General features: G+C 40.3%; 1 protein-coding gene across 1 annotated transcript in view; it reads right to left on the bottom strand.

The window, feature by feature from the left end:
- KIF5C (kinesin family member 5C) overlaps positions 1-18,202 on the bottom strand; it is a 70,283-nt gene that overhangs the window by 42,302 nt on the left and 9,779 nt on the right. Inside the window, exons 2-3 of the mRNA XM_081871395.1 lie at positions 9,738-9,828; positions 3,899-3,972 (exon numbers count right to left, since the gene is read on the bottom strand). Of these exons, the coding sequence (XP_081727521.1) occupies positions 3,899-3,972; positions 9,738-9,828 (165 nt within the window). The remainder of the gene's footprint in view (positions 1-3,898; positions 3,973-9,737; positions 9,829-18,202) is intronic.

Here is an 18,202-nt window from a genome sequence, read left to right as displayed (position 1 = left end):
GTGCCCACTAAAACTTCCCAACTTCATACATTCAAGCAGGAGATGAGAAAGATGCATCAAGAGGAACACTGTGGTTAAATGGACAAGTCTATCTCATCCTTCTCAATCCTGTATTTTGGACTGTACCTCCCATCATCCCCAGTGAGTATGGCCAATAGTAAAAAATAATAGGAGTTGTAGTCAAAAATATCTGGAGGCCACTAAATTGTGGAAGGGTTGTCTATACATATACAACTTGCAATCCCCAATGGCCATGAGAAATGGGATGTGGGAACAAAAGGAAGCAGTTTACTGCGGATTATGAAAAGAGTGGCAAACTGTAAAAAGGTTATTGTCTTTTAGCATTCAAAGTATTTTCAAACCTGGAAAAATCTGAAGCATTTAAGATGTTTACTTCCAGGAATTAATGACCCCTCCTCTCTTCATCAACCCCCCTCCCCCAATAAAGATGTATTCTTAATAGTATTATAAGAGGGCTTAAAAGGAGGATTAAAATAAAACTTAGTAAAGGCCTGGAGCTGCATTTAAAGCATCATAAAAAGCATGATTTAACAATGGGTAGCAAACATTCCCGTCTTTTCCTACAATAATCTGAGCCTGTGACTCTGAATGCAAATTGGCTTTCAAATATATTTTTTCCATCCACCAGCTCAAGCACCACAGACATTTTGATTTAATTAAATTCTAAGCTGGTGGATTACTCTGTCATTCCACCATCTGCACACAACAAGTGAGTGATTCCCCTTGCCTGCTCCACCCCCGAACCTGTTCTCTAAAAAGGCGGCAAAGCAGAGGTGGCATTTTATTCCATCATTAAACTTAAAAGGGGGAGGAGGTGGGAGCTGCGGAGGGAACTGGTTATATTATAAGAAGCAAAAAGCTAATTCTCACTAATTCTCACTTCCCTTCTTATGACAGACTACACAGTCATTTGGATTCTCACCACATCCAACCTCCAGTGGCTCAAGGCATTCCACACAATTGTTACTATTTCATCTAAAAATTAAAACACCAAATACACACAGTCAGCCATATCACATCTAAAAAGAGGAGCCTTGAAGTACTTGCAGAAAGTGTTCCATTTCTGCTGAAATAGAAGTCCTATAGGAAAGAATTCCATATTGGCAGAGCAGCCACCAAGATGGCCTCTCTACACATCCATAGACCAAGATGTTCTTGGCGAATCAGACAATGTGATAACCTCAAATTAAGTGGCATTTTAGGTAAGTAAACACACATTAATATTCAAACTTGTAAAAATATCATGTGTGCCTGTGGCCTCCACCTTACATGCTACAACATGTAAGGATGGCAATCACAGGTTTTGGAAGGTATTAATTTAACACTGACCTACAAGAGATTTACACAGAGCAGGGGACCAGCAATTTGATTAGAGCTTCCTGCTGTGTGTCTGCATCTTTCAAACCACATGAATGTTTCACATAATGTGTGTCCTTTAACCACCTAGGAATGGAGAACATGTGGCCCTTAGCCTTATTTAATGCAGCTGGGGAGAGGGAGGCTCCTTGGGGTGGGGGGGACACCAATGGAACAACGGAAGGAAGCAGGAAAATGTTTTTTTGGAACACTACACTACTTTAGTGCATAAGAAATGGTCATCATGTCCTTGGCTAACAAGAATCAGCAGCAGCAGCAGCTCGGAACTTTCTATAGGACTCCTGAGGGTTATAAACCACCTAGAAAATCAGCACAGCAGGAAGCCAGTCAGTGGTTTTGAGAGGTGTGCATTTGGAAGGAAAATAGGCAATTGTGTGACAGATAAGGCTGCTTCTAGACCAGGCAAATGTGCCACCACAACCACATTCAAGTATGTTAAATAATGCACATTTAATGCACACTAAAAGCTGAACTGTGCATTATTAAATACTGGTAGAGTTATTTTGCAGTCTACTGCTAGCATGTCCTCCCTGCAGCATGTTATTCTCTTCTTTAGTTTGAGCTGCACATTCATTTACAAAGAGAGCAGGGGAGCTTATTTGCCACTGCCAGGGGCTCACATCCATGGTGACTAGAATGGAGGATAAGCTTGCAGTACCTCTACTACAAGTGCAACAAAATATTCATTTTGTTAAAGCCAATAGACAAACTAAAGACACAAAATGTGTGGCATCAGGCTGATTGCAATGCTCCATCTCAGAAGTGTTGTGGACTGGAGAGGAGTTCAGGCACTGGGTTTGGGGGGCAGCAGATGGGCTGTAGAGAAGGAGGGGAAGCATTCAGTTGGAAGCCTGCAGTTTTCTGGGTACAAGTCAGAAAAATATGTGTGTAATTGCTGCCTAAGCTTCTGCCAGTTGTTTGTTTCCCACCCTTCCCAGGGAGGGTTATAACAATAAAAAGAACATTATTTTTTTTGGGGGGGGGGAAACAACCCACAACCATAAAACAAGGGGGGAGGTCCCAAATACATACACCTCTGGTGTCAAAAGCTGGGATAAAGAGGCTCATCCTCATCATTCTCTAAAAGCTGTACACTGAAGGGTCCAGATGCACTTTGATGGCAAGGAAGTTTCATAGCTTAGAGGCCACAACACAGAATGCCTCTTCCTGGGCTATCACCCCACAAGCCTCTGAGGAACTACCAAAAGGGCCTTCTCTGTCAATCTCAGCACCTGATACGGTCTGTATGTATGGAAGGAAGCAGTCTTTCAGGTATCTGGGACCTGAGTCATTCAAGGCTTTAAACATGAATACGAGCACCTTGAATTGGGCCCAGAAATGAACTGGCAACCAGTGTAAATTGTATCTAGCTACCAATGGTATGGCTCAGTATAAGGAAGTTTCCTATGCTCCTGTATGTCCCTAGAGGTTGCTACATACTACTCCTCTCCTATAAAGGCACAAAAAACTCTGTTCTACAGAGGCAATCTAAGAAATTGGCTGCCAGTAGAAAATATTGTTGGCTAACAAGCCCAGTTACAGCTTGCGGATCCTTGGCTATTATCAATTTTCTAACTGAGGAAACCCTAATAAGAATAGAAGGAAACCCAGAATACAGTTACAAAACTCTGATTATGTTATCAGATTTGACTGAAGAATGTGCTATTGTGTAGGAGAAGAGTAAAGTTACCTTCTGATAAGCCAACCTTGCAATGCCCTTGCCATGCATGATCAAATTCTACCCAGTATATATGTAGCATGGCCAAAGGACCTCAGCTGGAGGAGAAGCCCCATTTACTTAGTGTAGGATGCTTTTAAGCTACAGAACACTTTCTTATTCTGTGTGGGCTTAAGACACAGAGAGAGATTCTAGCTTTCTAGATGTAACTGGTTGACTAAAAGCAGAGAGTCAAATATATGCTAAGAAACAACCACACATATTTATGTCCAGACTAGAACATTTGAGTTGGGTAAATTTCAAAATGGAAGTGTACATACATACACATGCACATGCAATATATTATATTATACATACAACACAGTTGTTTGCTTGTGTGTGTTTTTTTTTTTAAAAAAAAACCTTACCATGAAAGTTTACCCTTCTAAAAATGCAGTTTAATTTTAGTGGGGTCTACCGGTTGTATCCTTCAAATTGTGGAAAGCAAAGCGTTACACACACAAAAGGTGGGAGGGAGAGGTTTTTGCAAAATGCCCCTTTTCCCCTGCAGCCCTCTGCAGTACCACCTGCATGTTCCTGGGAGTTCACCAGCTCTCTGAAGCAGATTAGAGGAAGGTGTTATAGAGTAACAGAGAGAAAATCCACAGACACCACTTCTCCCCTTCCATTCATGGGAGCCTCTGCAGGATCAAAGACGGACATAATTTGACACAACCCACTCTTTCTCTATTAGTAGCAAAATCCACTTCAGCGATTCCAAGCTGTTTTTCCTGTCTAATAAGCATATTGTCAATAAATCTATATTTGAAAAATCACTCTTACCTCCATGGTATGCGTTTTTCCTGAAGATGTTTGACCATAAGCAAAAATTGTGCCATTGTATCCCTCAAGAACATCTGAAAGGAGAAAGAATGAATTTGGTTTTTTTAATATAGGATACTATAATTCATCAAGGAAGGTGCCATGAGCCAACATTTAGCCAGAAGATGGGGGGGGGAGGTGGGGGGGAGGAACTAGGAAATTAGAAGAAGGTATCTGGCAGGAAAATGTACAGATGTACCGTGCAGGGTAACATAAAGAAACCAGATTTCTTCCCAGCTAGATCAAATTTAGAAAATAGCATCTGTTGTGACTTCCTACTGCTTCCCCGAATAAATATCATTTGGATACTGGTTACTGTCCAGTTTACTAATTGAGGAAGATAAGGAAAGAAGATAATTATATGAATCATGAGTTATGCCGGTTCCAAAGTAAAAGGAACAATGGCCGTTTTAAGATTTGCCTACTGCTTCTTCTCAATATAGGATTGTTTTATATTCATTTTTTCTTGTTATTTAATGGGAAAGGTGTAAGAAAGTTTATTCCAATGCCTACTCTCTTGAAAAGATATGGAGCCTAGAATACTCCCAGTGTAAATTTGGCACAATGAGTTCCTCCTTCCCATATTATGGGGGACATCCAGTGGTGTCTGTCTGCCAACAGAATGGTCTTCCACTCAAGCAAAGAGACTTTCCCTTCCTCTCTCTCCAACCTGCACCCCAATAAAATCTGCTCTGGAGGATTGAGGGAATTCACTGGAGCATATGGGGAAGCTGTAGGGGAAAGAAGAGGAAGGAGAAGCCCTGTTACATGAGTGGAAGTAACCTAGTGAAGACTGAGGACAGAATATTATATCCTAGAGCTCATATGGCAAAAGAAATTAGACTGGAACAGAAAGTTACTTTCAGTGCATACTTATTTTAGGAAGGAAATGACTCTCAAGATCAGAAGGAATAAAAGTTATAATAAGGAACACAAAGTATTATGTTTCCCTCCCCCTGCCAAATTCTTGAAAGTTACTTTGGCTTGTAAAATGTAAGCAGTTGGATTCACCTAACAAGTTCTCTCAGTGCAAGCCCTGCACAAGGGCTTCTGCTTGCACATCAGGGCTTTCCCTCCCGCTTTTCCCGCAGTGCTCCCCAAAATTGGCTCACGGAGTCAGGAGAACACCCAGAGCAGCATGCAGGGGGAGGAGGGGACAGAATCATTCCATAAAGAAAGCTGTAATGCTTGCACTGCCAGGATGTCTACCACAGCACCACACTGAATACCACCCAAAAATTCACCAAACAAGGAAGTTAGGAATACAGGGGGGAAATGTAATTAACAGCCAGTAAGACCACATTGTTCCCACACAACATGTTGTGAGGTTGACACACACTCTTCTTCACCTGGCACAACTTCTGCTGTTAAGAGTCTGCCCTGTAGCACAAATAGCTTCAAGGATTTGTGACAAGAGAAACCATGTCCCGTCCCACCCACCCCAAAATCCCTACAACTGTTGCAGAAATTCCAGGTACCTACTCTCAGTTCCACAAAGGGAGCTGTCCATTCAAGAAACAGAATGACTGGACTTGCATGCATTTTGGAATGGCCAGGTGGAAAAGAGAGAAGGGCTCCTGAACCTTTTAATAGTTGTGTGAGAACCTAAGAGCAGACTGCTGGGTCAGGACAAAGGCTCATCTAGTCCAACATCCTGTTCAACAGTGGCCAACCAGATGGGCAAGACCTGAGGAGAAGAACATACTCCTGCATCTGTGTTTCTCAGCAACTGGTGTTCAGAGGCATACTGGCTAAAAGTAGCAGTGTGTTGCCATACAAACTATGTCTGATAAAATTCCCTCTTCTGCACAACTATTAAAAGTGCAGGAACCATGCCCTCCTTTTTTCATCGGGCTACTATCGCATAGCTTTTGGCTCACTAGGGTTTGTTGAATTGGGCTACCTAAGCTGCTGGTATAGTCAAGTGGCAGTCAGTAGGGAAGTGAGAATAAATAAATACCCCTCTTAAAGAAGATGGTGTTACAACAACTTTTACTGATGGAGGTTGAGGTGGACTATAAAAGCCTCAAAGCAACTTGTAAAAAAACAAACCATCATGCTTTTAATAGCAAACAAGGGTGCTTATCCGGTTGGAAATGCTTATCAGGCTGGAAGTAAAACTGGGTCACCCCAAAACATATTTCTATATGCTCAGTGGATTTCCTGGGTATGCAGAAGTATATAAATTTGAAGGAGAAAACAGGAAAGGTATTTTTTATGTGAGCTTCAAATCCTACAGAATGCTAAAGGCAGAGAGAGAAAATACTAGAATAACTAATCATTGTTTGGAGAAGAACCTTATATGTATCTGAAAAGCGTGGGGAGAGACACTGCTGTCTAATCACAGTGGCTGTAAAATTATTAATTCGTCTATAGTTTTCTATAAGCAGTTACCATCCCAGGGGAAGAAATCATACAAATCCAGTGACTCTTTCCTTCTTAACCCCATTTCAAAGCTTCAGTTTTCTCTTTAGCTTACTAGGAACCATATTTCCTGGCTTTGAGTGGGGGAAATCACCATGCTACTATGCAAAAACACTGAAGAGCAACAAAGAAATACTGGCATAGATAAACAACGAATACTAGGACATAGAAAATTTTCCCTGTCCTTCTGCATCACAAACATAATTACTGATTATACATTACTGATAATAATAAACCTTGTTCCTTTCCTACTGCAAGACTGACAGCACTGATCTCACAAAATGGAAAAAAACTGAACTAAAGGTTTAGCCTTTAAACACAATAATTTATGTTTCTGGCCTCTTGCTCTTAGCAAAGGGGTCCCTAAACAGCTGGAGGAATTACAAGCTTGTGGAATTGCAAAGTCTCATTCTGAATGCCTTCCTAAAAGCAACATCATATTGATTTTCAGTTCAATGAAACAAGACTTGCATATTATTGAGATAGCAGCTTTCCTTGGTAGAGCAATCAGTTGTGGTTTCAAATAGATAATTATGAACCAGATTTTTAACGATCCATGCACTGTATTTCACTCAAAAGAAACCACTTAGGCTGAAAATTAACATTTAATTTAGCTCTTTTTTAAAAAAAAACACAAAAGCTTGGGGCAAATAAACAAGGTAAATGAAAGGCACTTTTTTAGAAATTAAAAAAACATATTTAGAGCACGCTAATTTTAAAACACTTAGATCCAATAGATAGGCAATATTTTTACTTACTAAAATCTGGATCTTGCAATATCTTCCTAGACATTTACAAAGATATTAAGAATCAGTTTTTCCAGAAATTAGACAATGTGCTGACTTGTGTGTTTTAATGCAGATTTGCTAATCTACTAGGTCAATATGCTTTGAGGTAATCAGTAAAATTGTTGCTCTTTTCTGAAATGAAACTTAAGATGTTTGTGCAGAATTTGGAATGGCTGATTGTAAGGTTTACAATCAAAGCTGGCAGTTCAGGAAGAAACCATCAAAAACCTCCTGAGTTCTATCACACCCACGGAGCTGTCCAGAGGAATAGTGCTGATGGCTGTGTACTAAAAAGGCACTGTCGAAACCTGCATCAAGATCCTGGAGTGTTGTCTTCTTCCAAACTGAAGAATTTCTTTATATATAGACCAGGGCTACCTAAACTGTGGTCCATAAGCTTCATTCAGGTGGTCTATGACATGTCTGTGGATATGTGGCTGAAGACCAGACACAGCACATCCATCACAATAAATATTCATATTGATTTGTAATTGCATTTTCATTGCTTCTTATATTTCTTATATTGTATTTATTGTATTACAATTTGGAATTTTAATTGTCAAACCATAAACTATTACATATAAGAAATACAAAAGATAATAAAAATACAATTAAACATACAGCATTTAGCACAGTGTATGACAATTAATACAACATTCAGAAAAACCATAAAGCCCAGACTCTCAGCAGTTTTCAAATGGTCTGCTGCAAAGAAAGTTTGGAAATCCCTGATACAGACTAGGGCAGATTCTTATGCCATGTTTCCATTTCATGCTAATTCTAACACAGGAATGCAGAATTCACACAGGAGAAACAAAATCAAGGACAGACTCCACATGTTCCTGCTCTTTTCTGTTCATGCATTTCTACACTGATAAAATAGCAACCATATTGCTCCTGTAACACAAGTTCATTTCAAAATTACACACATACACCCCTCTACATTTTACAAAATAGATATATCTGCAATTTATTATTCAATGGTCATGCAATAATATAACCCAAATGAGTCAGTCAATAGTTTATTCATTGTGGACTGAGGATGTCTCAGTAAGCAATTATTTTAACAAAATCATTAAAATATCATTTTGCCTTTATCCAAGGCTCCAGATGTCCCTTGTGAACAGCCACAGTAAAAAAGATAAATGCCCACCAGTTTGCGTATATTGGCCATTTCTTATTCCTACGCATTCCAGTAACATCTTTTAGTAACCATGGTGCTTAATTCCTCTCAGTCAGCAGGATTCAGCTGATAGAACAGTCATTTTCCTGCACAGAGAATGGACTGAAGGCTTTCTATTCTCCTAACAACAAATAGCTAGAGCAGGACATGAGAGAAAGCAGGGGGAACAATTTACAGGAAATTGTGGTTGAAGCTTGGGGGAGAAATATCAGTGTTAACATATTGCAATGAAGCAAGCTTTGAGATATACCAAGATCTCCCCCCATCCCCCTTTGGAATAACTCTGAGTATTAGGAGGAGTTAGAGAAAGATTATATGTGATATTTAAGACAGCCATCGCTTTGCCTTTCAACTATCAATCCCCAGATTCAAAACTGCATGTCAACATAACACTATTGGTATCCATACCAACTGACAAAATGATTACGGAATAAAGTGGCAAGCTCCACAATTAACATATCTTTTAAAAATAGCATTTCCAGCTCCAAGTCACTAAATGGGAACAATCCCTAAGGACCAGGTTGCCACTGAGAATAAATGAGGACATGATTAATTTATTCATTGGGAGGGATAGGTATAACCCTATCAGTTAGTCTAATAAGGTTAATAGCACTCCAGAAAAACCAGCAGATGGATAAAGGCACTGCAGACACCAATCTGCATCCAAAACAAAGGCCACACCTGAGCCAGATTAACAAGGTCAAATGCTGCATGAATAGTAAAAACTATAGGCCCAGAGAACTGCGGGCCACCCAATCAATGCTTTAGGTTTACAAATGCCTCATCTTAGACAACAATGTCATTATTTGTCACACTTCACAGTCACAGCAGTTACAGAAATAGATGTCAATGCTATGGAGATTTTAGGATCATGCCTCTGCCAAAAAAAGAGTGTTTTCAAGAATGATTCCAGAAACTTGGTAAGTTCATAGTTCAGAGAGGCTCATCAAGTACAGCTACATCTTTAAAAGTTAATGTTGAAAGGAATTTCAGAACTGTCTTACACCAAGTCAGACTGTTCATCCACCTAGTCAAGGCCAGTCTGACTGGCCATAGCATGGGGAGGGTCCCAAGTAGAGAGCTTTTCCACTCACCTTTTACCTGCTCCTTTTAACTAGAGGTTCAAGGGATTGGACCTAGGAGTTTCTGCATACAAAGCAGGTACTTTACTAACGAGCTATGCTATTCAGAAGTAGGGCTATGCAAGATGCATGTATTTCTCCACCTGAGATCCTTGAGCTCCCAGTTTAATACAGAGGTTTTCACATCTCACCTGTAGCTCCATACATATCAACAGAAACAAAGAAAAATTACCCCGTTCCACCTTTGTTTACTACCCATTCTCTATTTCAGTTTGCCATAAGCCTTTTCAGGCATGCTTGGAAATTATTTGAGAATCTCTTACCTTTAACAATCTGCTTGGCACAAGCATTATAGACTTGTTCTTGGGATGTATTCGAAGGGAACACTCTATCGAAGACATAGGGTTTCCCTTGCTGAAATAAAAACAAAAGGTATTTTTATGAAAGACCACAAATGACAAAAGGGTTATTATAAAAGCCTACAGAGAACCATATAAAAAAGCACACCTGCTCAGTTTGGATTGTTGATTACTACAAAAGATGTTCCTATGGATATAATGGCATATCTGGCATTTGTGAGACAGCCTATTCAGAGCACTTAGCAAACAGCAACTAGAATTCTAATTTCCCAGAAGCTTATCAGATTCATCATCGTACGAAGGAAACAGAATAGGCTCAAACATTAACATTGCAGTTGGAAAGGCTTGACCTCCTTCTTTAGCAATTAAAAATATAAAATGAATAATCTGAACAGAAACTTGCATTTGTAATATCAAAACATTACAATCTCTCTCATATAATATCTTATTCCCACTGAATCCTACATTAACAGCACATTAAGATACAGATATACCTTGTTTCAATTAAGGAAAGTGAAATGTTTAAAGGGACATGGGTCTATAGCTGATATTACCAAGGAATGGGAAACTCATCATAACACCTTCCTCCTTCCAATTGTGTGAAGTGGGTGGCAGAAACATCAGTGTTATATAATTAGGATAGAAAATAATATAATATATTGTACTCGCATACAAAAGCCTCACTTTTTTATAAGAAGCAGGAGGAAGATTTTGACATGGTCACAGTCTTTCAGGTGTCGTGCAAAAGTGATTTCAAATGCAATACAAAGAATCAAGTAAAAAAAAGGTAAAGGTAAAGGACTCTTGGATGGTTAAGTCCAGTCAAAGGCGACTATGGGGTGTGGCGCTCATCTCGCTTTCAGTCCGAGGGAGCCAGCATTTGTCCACAGACAGCTTTCCAGGTCATGTGGCCAGCAGGACTAAACCGCTTCTGGCGCAATGGAACATCGTGACGGAAACCAGAGCTGCAGCGGTACCTATTTATCTGCTATGCACTGGCATGCTTCCGAACTGCTAGATTGGCAGAAGGTGGGACAGAGCAACGAGAGCTCACCCCGTCATGTGGATTTGAACTGCCAACCTTTCGGTCAGCAAGCCCAAAAGGCTCAGTGGTTTAGACCACAGCACCACCAGCGTCCCTCTAAAGAATTAAGTATTGGGTAGATGGTACTTGAGGATTAAGAACCTAAGAAAAGCCCTGCTGGATCAGGCCAAGGGATGATCTAGTCCATCCTTTTCGCACAGTGGCCAGCCAGATGCCCATGCTAAGTCCAAAAGCAGGACACTGAATGGCATCCTGCTATAGTGCTTCATGGATGCCAGTAAATACATAAAAAGAGGTATGGGCAAAAGGTGATGGGAATGCATTCTAGAATATCCAAGTACACATACACAATTATTTCCCAGATCAGCCAAAAGGGGGAGAACACATTATCCAGCTCAGCCAAGAGGCGTAACTGGAAGCCCTTATTCCCAGGGCTCCTCTTCCAGCCATCCTTGGTACAGTTGTCAATCTGAAGGGCTCACAGAGGAGCAGAGCACATATTATATCCATTACACTCATGCTGAAACAGCCTCCTCTTTAGATTCTATTGCATAGAACTCACAGTGCAATGAGGTCATCACCTATACCTATAAATGCCAGGAACACAGATACTCGTCTAACAGCACAATCCACATTGCGAGCACACACGCTGAACCCTGTCCGTGGAGCCTACCCCCCAAAGAAAGAGACAAGAGACCAAAGTATGGGTTCAAATTGGCCACAACTTTATTTAACTTCAGAATTTGAGAAACTTGGCATAGGCCTTGGCATGTAACTCTCTTAGCCTGTCCAGGTCTGAGGATGTGCAGGGCAATGAGGTGCAGTGGGAGGGGACTGTAAAGCACAAACTTACACAGCGTGCCCTCCCACCTTACCTCCGCCAGGAGTTTGACCTACATGCTGCCACTCTAGAGCCAGGGACTCCCGCAATCAACCCTTTAAGGGGCCCTGCAAACGCTGCCACATGGGGGTGCATGAAATGCCTCCCCCCCCCAACTTGAAGATACGACTAAAGGATACCTTGCCAAAGACTAGATCCGCCACCCGAGGCCCTAAGGAACCCACATTGCAAGTACAATTATGTTACAGCCAGAACAAGGAAAACTTGGCTTAAGGATTCTGCCAAAAATGGCCTCCACTAGAGGCTATGTAAGGGAGAGGGGGCAGAGTCCTCATGGCAACTACAGTGGTACCTCAGGTTACATACGCTTCAGGTTACAGACTCCGCTAACCCAGAAATAGTGCTTCAGGTTAAGAACTTTGCTTCAGGATGAGAACAGAAATCGTGCTCTGGCGGCACAGCGGCAGCAGGAGGCCCCATTAGCTAAAGTGGTGCTTCAAGTTAAGAACAGTTTCAGGTTAAGAACTGACCTCCGGAACGAATTAAGTACTTAACCCGAGGTACCACTGTATAAAAAGCATCTTGTCTGAACACGAATCACAGGCACTTTAAACCCTCTCAACACTGGTTCATGGGTGGAATGAAAAGCCCTTTGCCTTAATCTCTGCTTGATAGGAGTCTGTGGGCAAAGTTAACACTGCTTGTCCTTCAACCAGTACTTGCTCAATTAAAAAAACCACACAGCTTCTTTTTTTAAAAGAAGAAGAAAAAACACAACTGTTACCAACCCGAACTTGTAATTTAAGACTGCAAGCTACCTTCTATACAGATAGGTTCTACTGTGTTGTAACATTTAGTTTTACCTGTGACTGCCATCTGCAATCAGATGTTCTAACACACATAATTCACGAGTTTCACTTTTACTTATCCATAAAGGCAACTATAAACCTGTCACCTGCTTAAATTAGAGACCTGTAGCAAAAAATGTGCAAAAGCCACATTCAAAAGCAATATATTATCCATGAAATGAGATCTCACCTGCAATATTTTGTGTTTCAATGTCAGTGTGTGCTACTGACTATAAATCCATCCTTTTATCATAATGGTTCAAAATCTACAGTGTAGTAACATATTGTAATAAAAGAATGCAATGTGTTTAAGACACATGTTAAGTCCAGCAGGCACCATAATTTGACATTTTACCCCTTTTAACATGCCTAAGGTGATAGCTTAAGGCAGAAGAGATACTCACAGCCTGAACTGTTCAGTTTCCAGAGAAGACCAAGGTTGATGCATGTTGCCCAAGCAGGAAAACACTTACTGTAGGGCCCTATAAAACCAGGTAACTTGTAGGACTCACTAGAATTCAGCTAAGCAATCAATCATGTTTTTATTGTACCAAGATGAAAGTACAAGTTCCTTTATCAGACATGTAGAAGTATGCAGCTAAAAAAGATTTTTTTACCAGTTCTTTCAGGACAAAGAACCAGTTCATTTGTTTCAGAATTTCTACAAGAGTCACCACATTAAACAGACACACACACATTCATTTTTTATTTTATGAAGACAAATGCACATTATGGTTTTTGCATACATTGTTATTTGTAGTGTGACAAAAATAACCATGATAGAGAGCCACACTCAAAAACACTTTGAGCAAACCACAAGCAAGAAAGAAAAAGATTGTCTGAGAAACAGCAAAGTATTGCAATCTTGTTTAAGTGTTCAGATATAGAAAGTTATATTGGGTTTATTTTTCTTTCTTTTTTTAAAGATTGTATTCCACCCTGGAATGTTATGGTGAATGGTGCATAAGAAATCTAGCAAATAAAATTAAAAATAGGGAGTGTGTTTTCTATAAATGAGAGAAAGAGAGAGAAGGAAAGAAAGAGAAATTATGCTGGAAGTATGTGCACCTAGTGCAATGTGTATCATGTCTTGGATCAGCCAAGTGATATCATTTCAAGATTCTTGGTGAAAAGGTAAGGCAACAAATGTACTGAATTTTAAAAGAGAGGGAGAATAAGCTCTGGAATAGAGTAAGAATTGCTTCCTGACTCAAGCAGGGCAGTTGCTGTGAAGAAAACTGCACCTAAACATTCACTACAATCTAGATCATTCATGCTGTAAATATAAAACTAAGCAAAAATCCTCAGGCAGTTGCACCAAGTTAACAGAAATCACCATTAAGCTACAGCCAACACTCCCTTCAGGCGTACACATATTAGGTTGCCATTAAAACTGTGTCATCTCTTAAGACACAGTTCCCTACCTGGGGGCTGTGATGAGCTGCAAGAACTCAATTACTGAATGCTTGCACACCGCTTTGCAAATGTGAATCATTGCAAAAAAAATGCTATCTACCACCAACTCCTCATTATGCTCAAGGCCAACATAAAACAACAACACCAACAAAAAGTAAATAAAAAACCAGAACAACCAGCTTCCTGCAACCTTCTTCTATCAAACTTCCCTTGTGTACAAAACTGCATTTTGCCCTTGTGAGCAAAACCAAGCACCTTTTTGACAGGAAGCACAGAAGTGCATTTGTATGATTTTATCCATTACTAAGAACTCTAGAAGTATGTCTATAGGAAAAGATGCGCATTAAAGAGAGAGCGGGAGGGGCTATCACTTTATTATATATATTATTATATGCAGTGCTTTTTTTCTTTAAAAGTGTTTAGGGGTACTCTCATTTTGACTCAAGAAAATCACCATTTTATAGTTCAAATTGGGAAAAATAAATACAGTAAATGGACAAAAGTACAAAGAGTCACAAAATGTTTAGGGGTATGCATCCCCCGGTATCCCCTAGGAAAAAAAGCACTGTTATATGAATTTATACCCCGCCCAGACAGGGACTCAAGGCAGCTTACAGATAAAATAGGAGCAACATAGAAAAACAAAAACAAAGAAACCATTAAAAATTACTATATAAAAAAATATAAATCTGGTCTGCTTTCGAACAGCTAGGTTGGCAGGAGCTGGGACCGAGCAACGGGAGCTCACCCTATCGCGGGGATTCTAACTGCCAATCTTCTGATCAACAAGCCCAAGAGGTTCAGTGGTTTAGACCACAGCGCCACCCGCATCCCTTTAACCAAAATATAGACAACAGCAATAGTGAGTCACTAATAATTTCTGTTATCATCTTTCCCTCACCACCCCTTTTGTGAACAAACTCAAGCTACCTTCCATTTGAAATCACACAAGCCTCAAATATGTATTCCTTCGGTGAACAATGCTCTTCAGTCTTTCAAACTGTAGCACATTGAGCCTCCATACATCAGAAAGATGGACTGAGTAATACTGACAGAAAGGAAGTGAGTGAACCTTCTCTCTCCCTCCCTGTCTGTGAAAAGAGAACTGTCTTCATACATATATAATGGGTCTGACAGAAATACTACATTGAACTTTACAGAAAAATAATAATAATGAAACTGTTTTTTTCTGAATTTTTTAAACACACACTTGCATCTTATAACCTTCTACTAAAGCCAAAGAAGTCCTACAAATCTTATTTTTCATTCTTCTAAGTTTTTCATTTATTCAATGATCTCCCGGAGCACCAAATTTACACAAACATCCTAACTTCAGCCAAGACATCATACAACCAAGACCAGGTCACTCTTAACAACCTGCTAGCTTATGAGGAAAAAATGTTCCTAGACTTCTCACAAGAACTCCTAGCAACCTCCAACAGGTTCTCACATCTGCTTCTTTCTTTACTTCTCCAGACCTCAGTGCAAGTTTCTCCTGCTGTGTCTTATCATACTGTGCCCACAAATAGGACTAGACTCCACCCCTCCCTTGAATCTCACGCAACAGGCTCAAAGTACTCACATGTTATGTATCATGGATAAGCTTAAAAACAGAGGGCGAACCTTCTGCCAGTTCCTCCCTTCTCCATGCTGCTTCACACAAGGCCTTGCTCAAGGGAGAGAAGTCTTCTCCGTTACAGAAAGTTTTGGATACAATACAAAGCATCAAGCGAAGTCTCTGCTCTCTTAGGCTCACTTTACTCTAGAAGTTCTCCTGCCTATTCCTGAAGTCCTCTGTACACATCTGAGGACATAGAGAGTGGGGTGAGGGGAGATTTAGTAGTGAGGCAGAAGAGACTGGTAAGAAAAGCAAATTTTTATGAATTTCTCCAAGTGTTTTCCTTGTACACTAGGAAATACTGACAGGTTTCAAAAATTATGATCAGATGTGCCTAGGACTTCTTCTTCTTCTACTACTACTACTAATCCTTTTAGACTATGAACTAGAAGACTACATGCGACAAAGTTGTTTTGGACACTACCCTCTGTTCCAAAACAGGAATGCCATATAACATGGGAAGAGGTATTCAAAAAATCAAAACCATCTCTCATGGGTGTATAGTGGTACCTTGGGTTAAGAACTTAATTCGTTCTGGAGGTCCTTTCTTAACCTGAAACTGTTCTTAACCTAAGGTACCACTTTAGCTAATGGGGCCTCCCGCTGCCGCCACGCGACTTCTGTTCTCATCCTGTAGCAAAGTTCTTAACCCAAGGTACTATTTCTGGGTTAGCGGAGTCTGTAACCTGAAGCGTCTGTAACCCGAGGTACTGAACTGTGATTCTTTGGCTCAAAGGTCTTTTATCTTTCTGTCTTGCACTAGTATAATCCCAAAGCGCTAGCACTGGGCAGGAGGCCTTGAGTAGCCAAATTGTAGAATGCAGTGCTTTGCACAGGTCAGAGGTGAATGGAGCAGGGTACACTGCCAGAATGCAGGGTTTTCAGTGTTAATCTCTATTCTGTTCATAATATCACGATCAGAACTGCACGCACCTCCCCTATGTCTGGACACTATCGCATAAAAACATTCATTCTACACCTTTAGGGGCCAGGCGAAAATGTTCCTTTTTAACCAGGCCTCTGATTGATTTGATTGACATCCTATGTACACCCTTTTAAAATGTGGCTTTTGGGGGGGGGAGTATTATTGAGTTGTTGTTTTTATTTTGATTATGTATTATGTGGTTTTATATTTTGATTTTATTCTGTGAAATGCCCTGAGACCTCCAGGTATAGGGCAGTATAAAAATTCAATAAGCAATAAAATAAAAGTAAGTAATCAACTCAAATATACTATTGCTACACTATTTGTCATGAAATAAGGTAAAATTCATTTCTTACGTTTCTTCATGCTGCAACAGTGTAATTTCACAATTTCACAAATGAAGCCTTTTGTTGCACTGTACAGGACTATGATCAAACAAGAAATAATGCAGGTGCACATTTTGCTTAGATGTGTATTTCTCATCTACTTCCCGACTTTTGTGCTTTACATGCTGTCGGACATGATGTTCTTTTTTCAAGACCCCATAATCAATTATTGTTTCGACAATCCCTCATTGATTCCTTTTGTCATTTCTTCCAATTTTGTTCTAATCTCACCCACTGTGTTTCACTTTCCCCCCTCCTGCCATGCCATTTTCAGTCTGCAGCCAGTTTTCTCACTTAGGGAGAGGGGGAGGTGGGAATCAATATTCTAAATCAAGAGAAAGCAGAAGCAACCCAGCTGAGAAGCACAAAGCACAGTCAGCACCAGCTAAATAACCGAGCCAGGTCACCGGTGGCTTGAATTCTAAACCCAAAGAATACTAGTCAGCAGGATACCAGCTTCTAAAGAGAGCAAACAGGGTGGGGAGGGAAAGCATTTCCATTGATGAAGTGGTAGCTAGTGATATTCCACAATTTACTGCACACAACAAAGCCTTAATCTGTGTTCATATCATATCATAATGTATCATATCTTTCTTTAAAAGCATTGTGGAATAACTGATGGGGACACTGACCTCTTTGAAGGCCAAGGCAAGAACGCTGGTCTGTAAAAACATGGAAAGCCCCAACACTATCATTCATTTACAATGGGACCTCCTTTGTCACCCTGACTTGGCTGTCCAACAAAGGCGAGCAATGAATTAAGATTCTAGTATTGCAGCTGATCCCATATAATCAAGAAGCATGCACTGCCTCAGACACTCACAATGGCACATGCAGTTGTGCATGCTGACACACACAAAATATCTGTATTCTTCTGGCCTGTTGCACCCAACAAATGAAAATCTCATCTGCCTACGTTCCAATTCAAGTGAATTTATCAAGGCCTAAACATTAAATAGAACTTGCTTTATTTATTTATTTGATGAGCATGGTCGTTAATGAGCCAGATTCTAGCATTCTTAATCAACATCCCATCATCTCTGATCATTTGTCATGCTAGCTGGGGCTGGTGGGAGTTGTAGTTCAGGAACATCAGCCATAAAGCATATTAAATATATTCTAGGCAACTTCAGCAGTAACAGTAGCCTTTTTGGTGGAGTTAGCCAGAGCCCTGCCTTCCCAGATGTGCAAGACATCAGCCAAAGAGCAAGAATCAGGACTTGCAGGTTTTACAGCTACGTGGTCAAGGTCATAGGCTCTGATGCTTCTTGGAAGGGCCTCAAATTCTTCTGAATGTGAACCTGATTCAAATGCAGCAAACCTCAGAAATTTATATCATTAACTGTACTT

This window comes from Podarcis erhardii (assembly GCF_964252035.2).
Source record: "Podarcis erhardii genome assembly, chromosome: 1".
Classification (NCBI taxonomy): Eukaryota; Metazoa; Chordata; class Lepidosauria; order Squamata; family Lacertidae; genus Podarcis; species Podarcis erhardii.
Note: the sequence above shows the minus strand (reverse complement) of the source record. Positions and strands in the feature narration are given on the sequence as shown.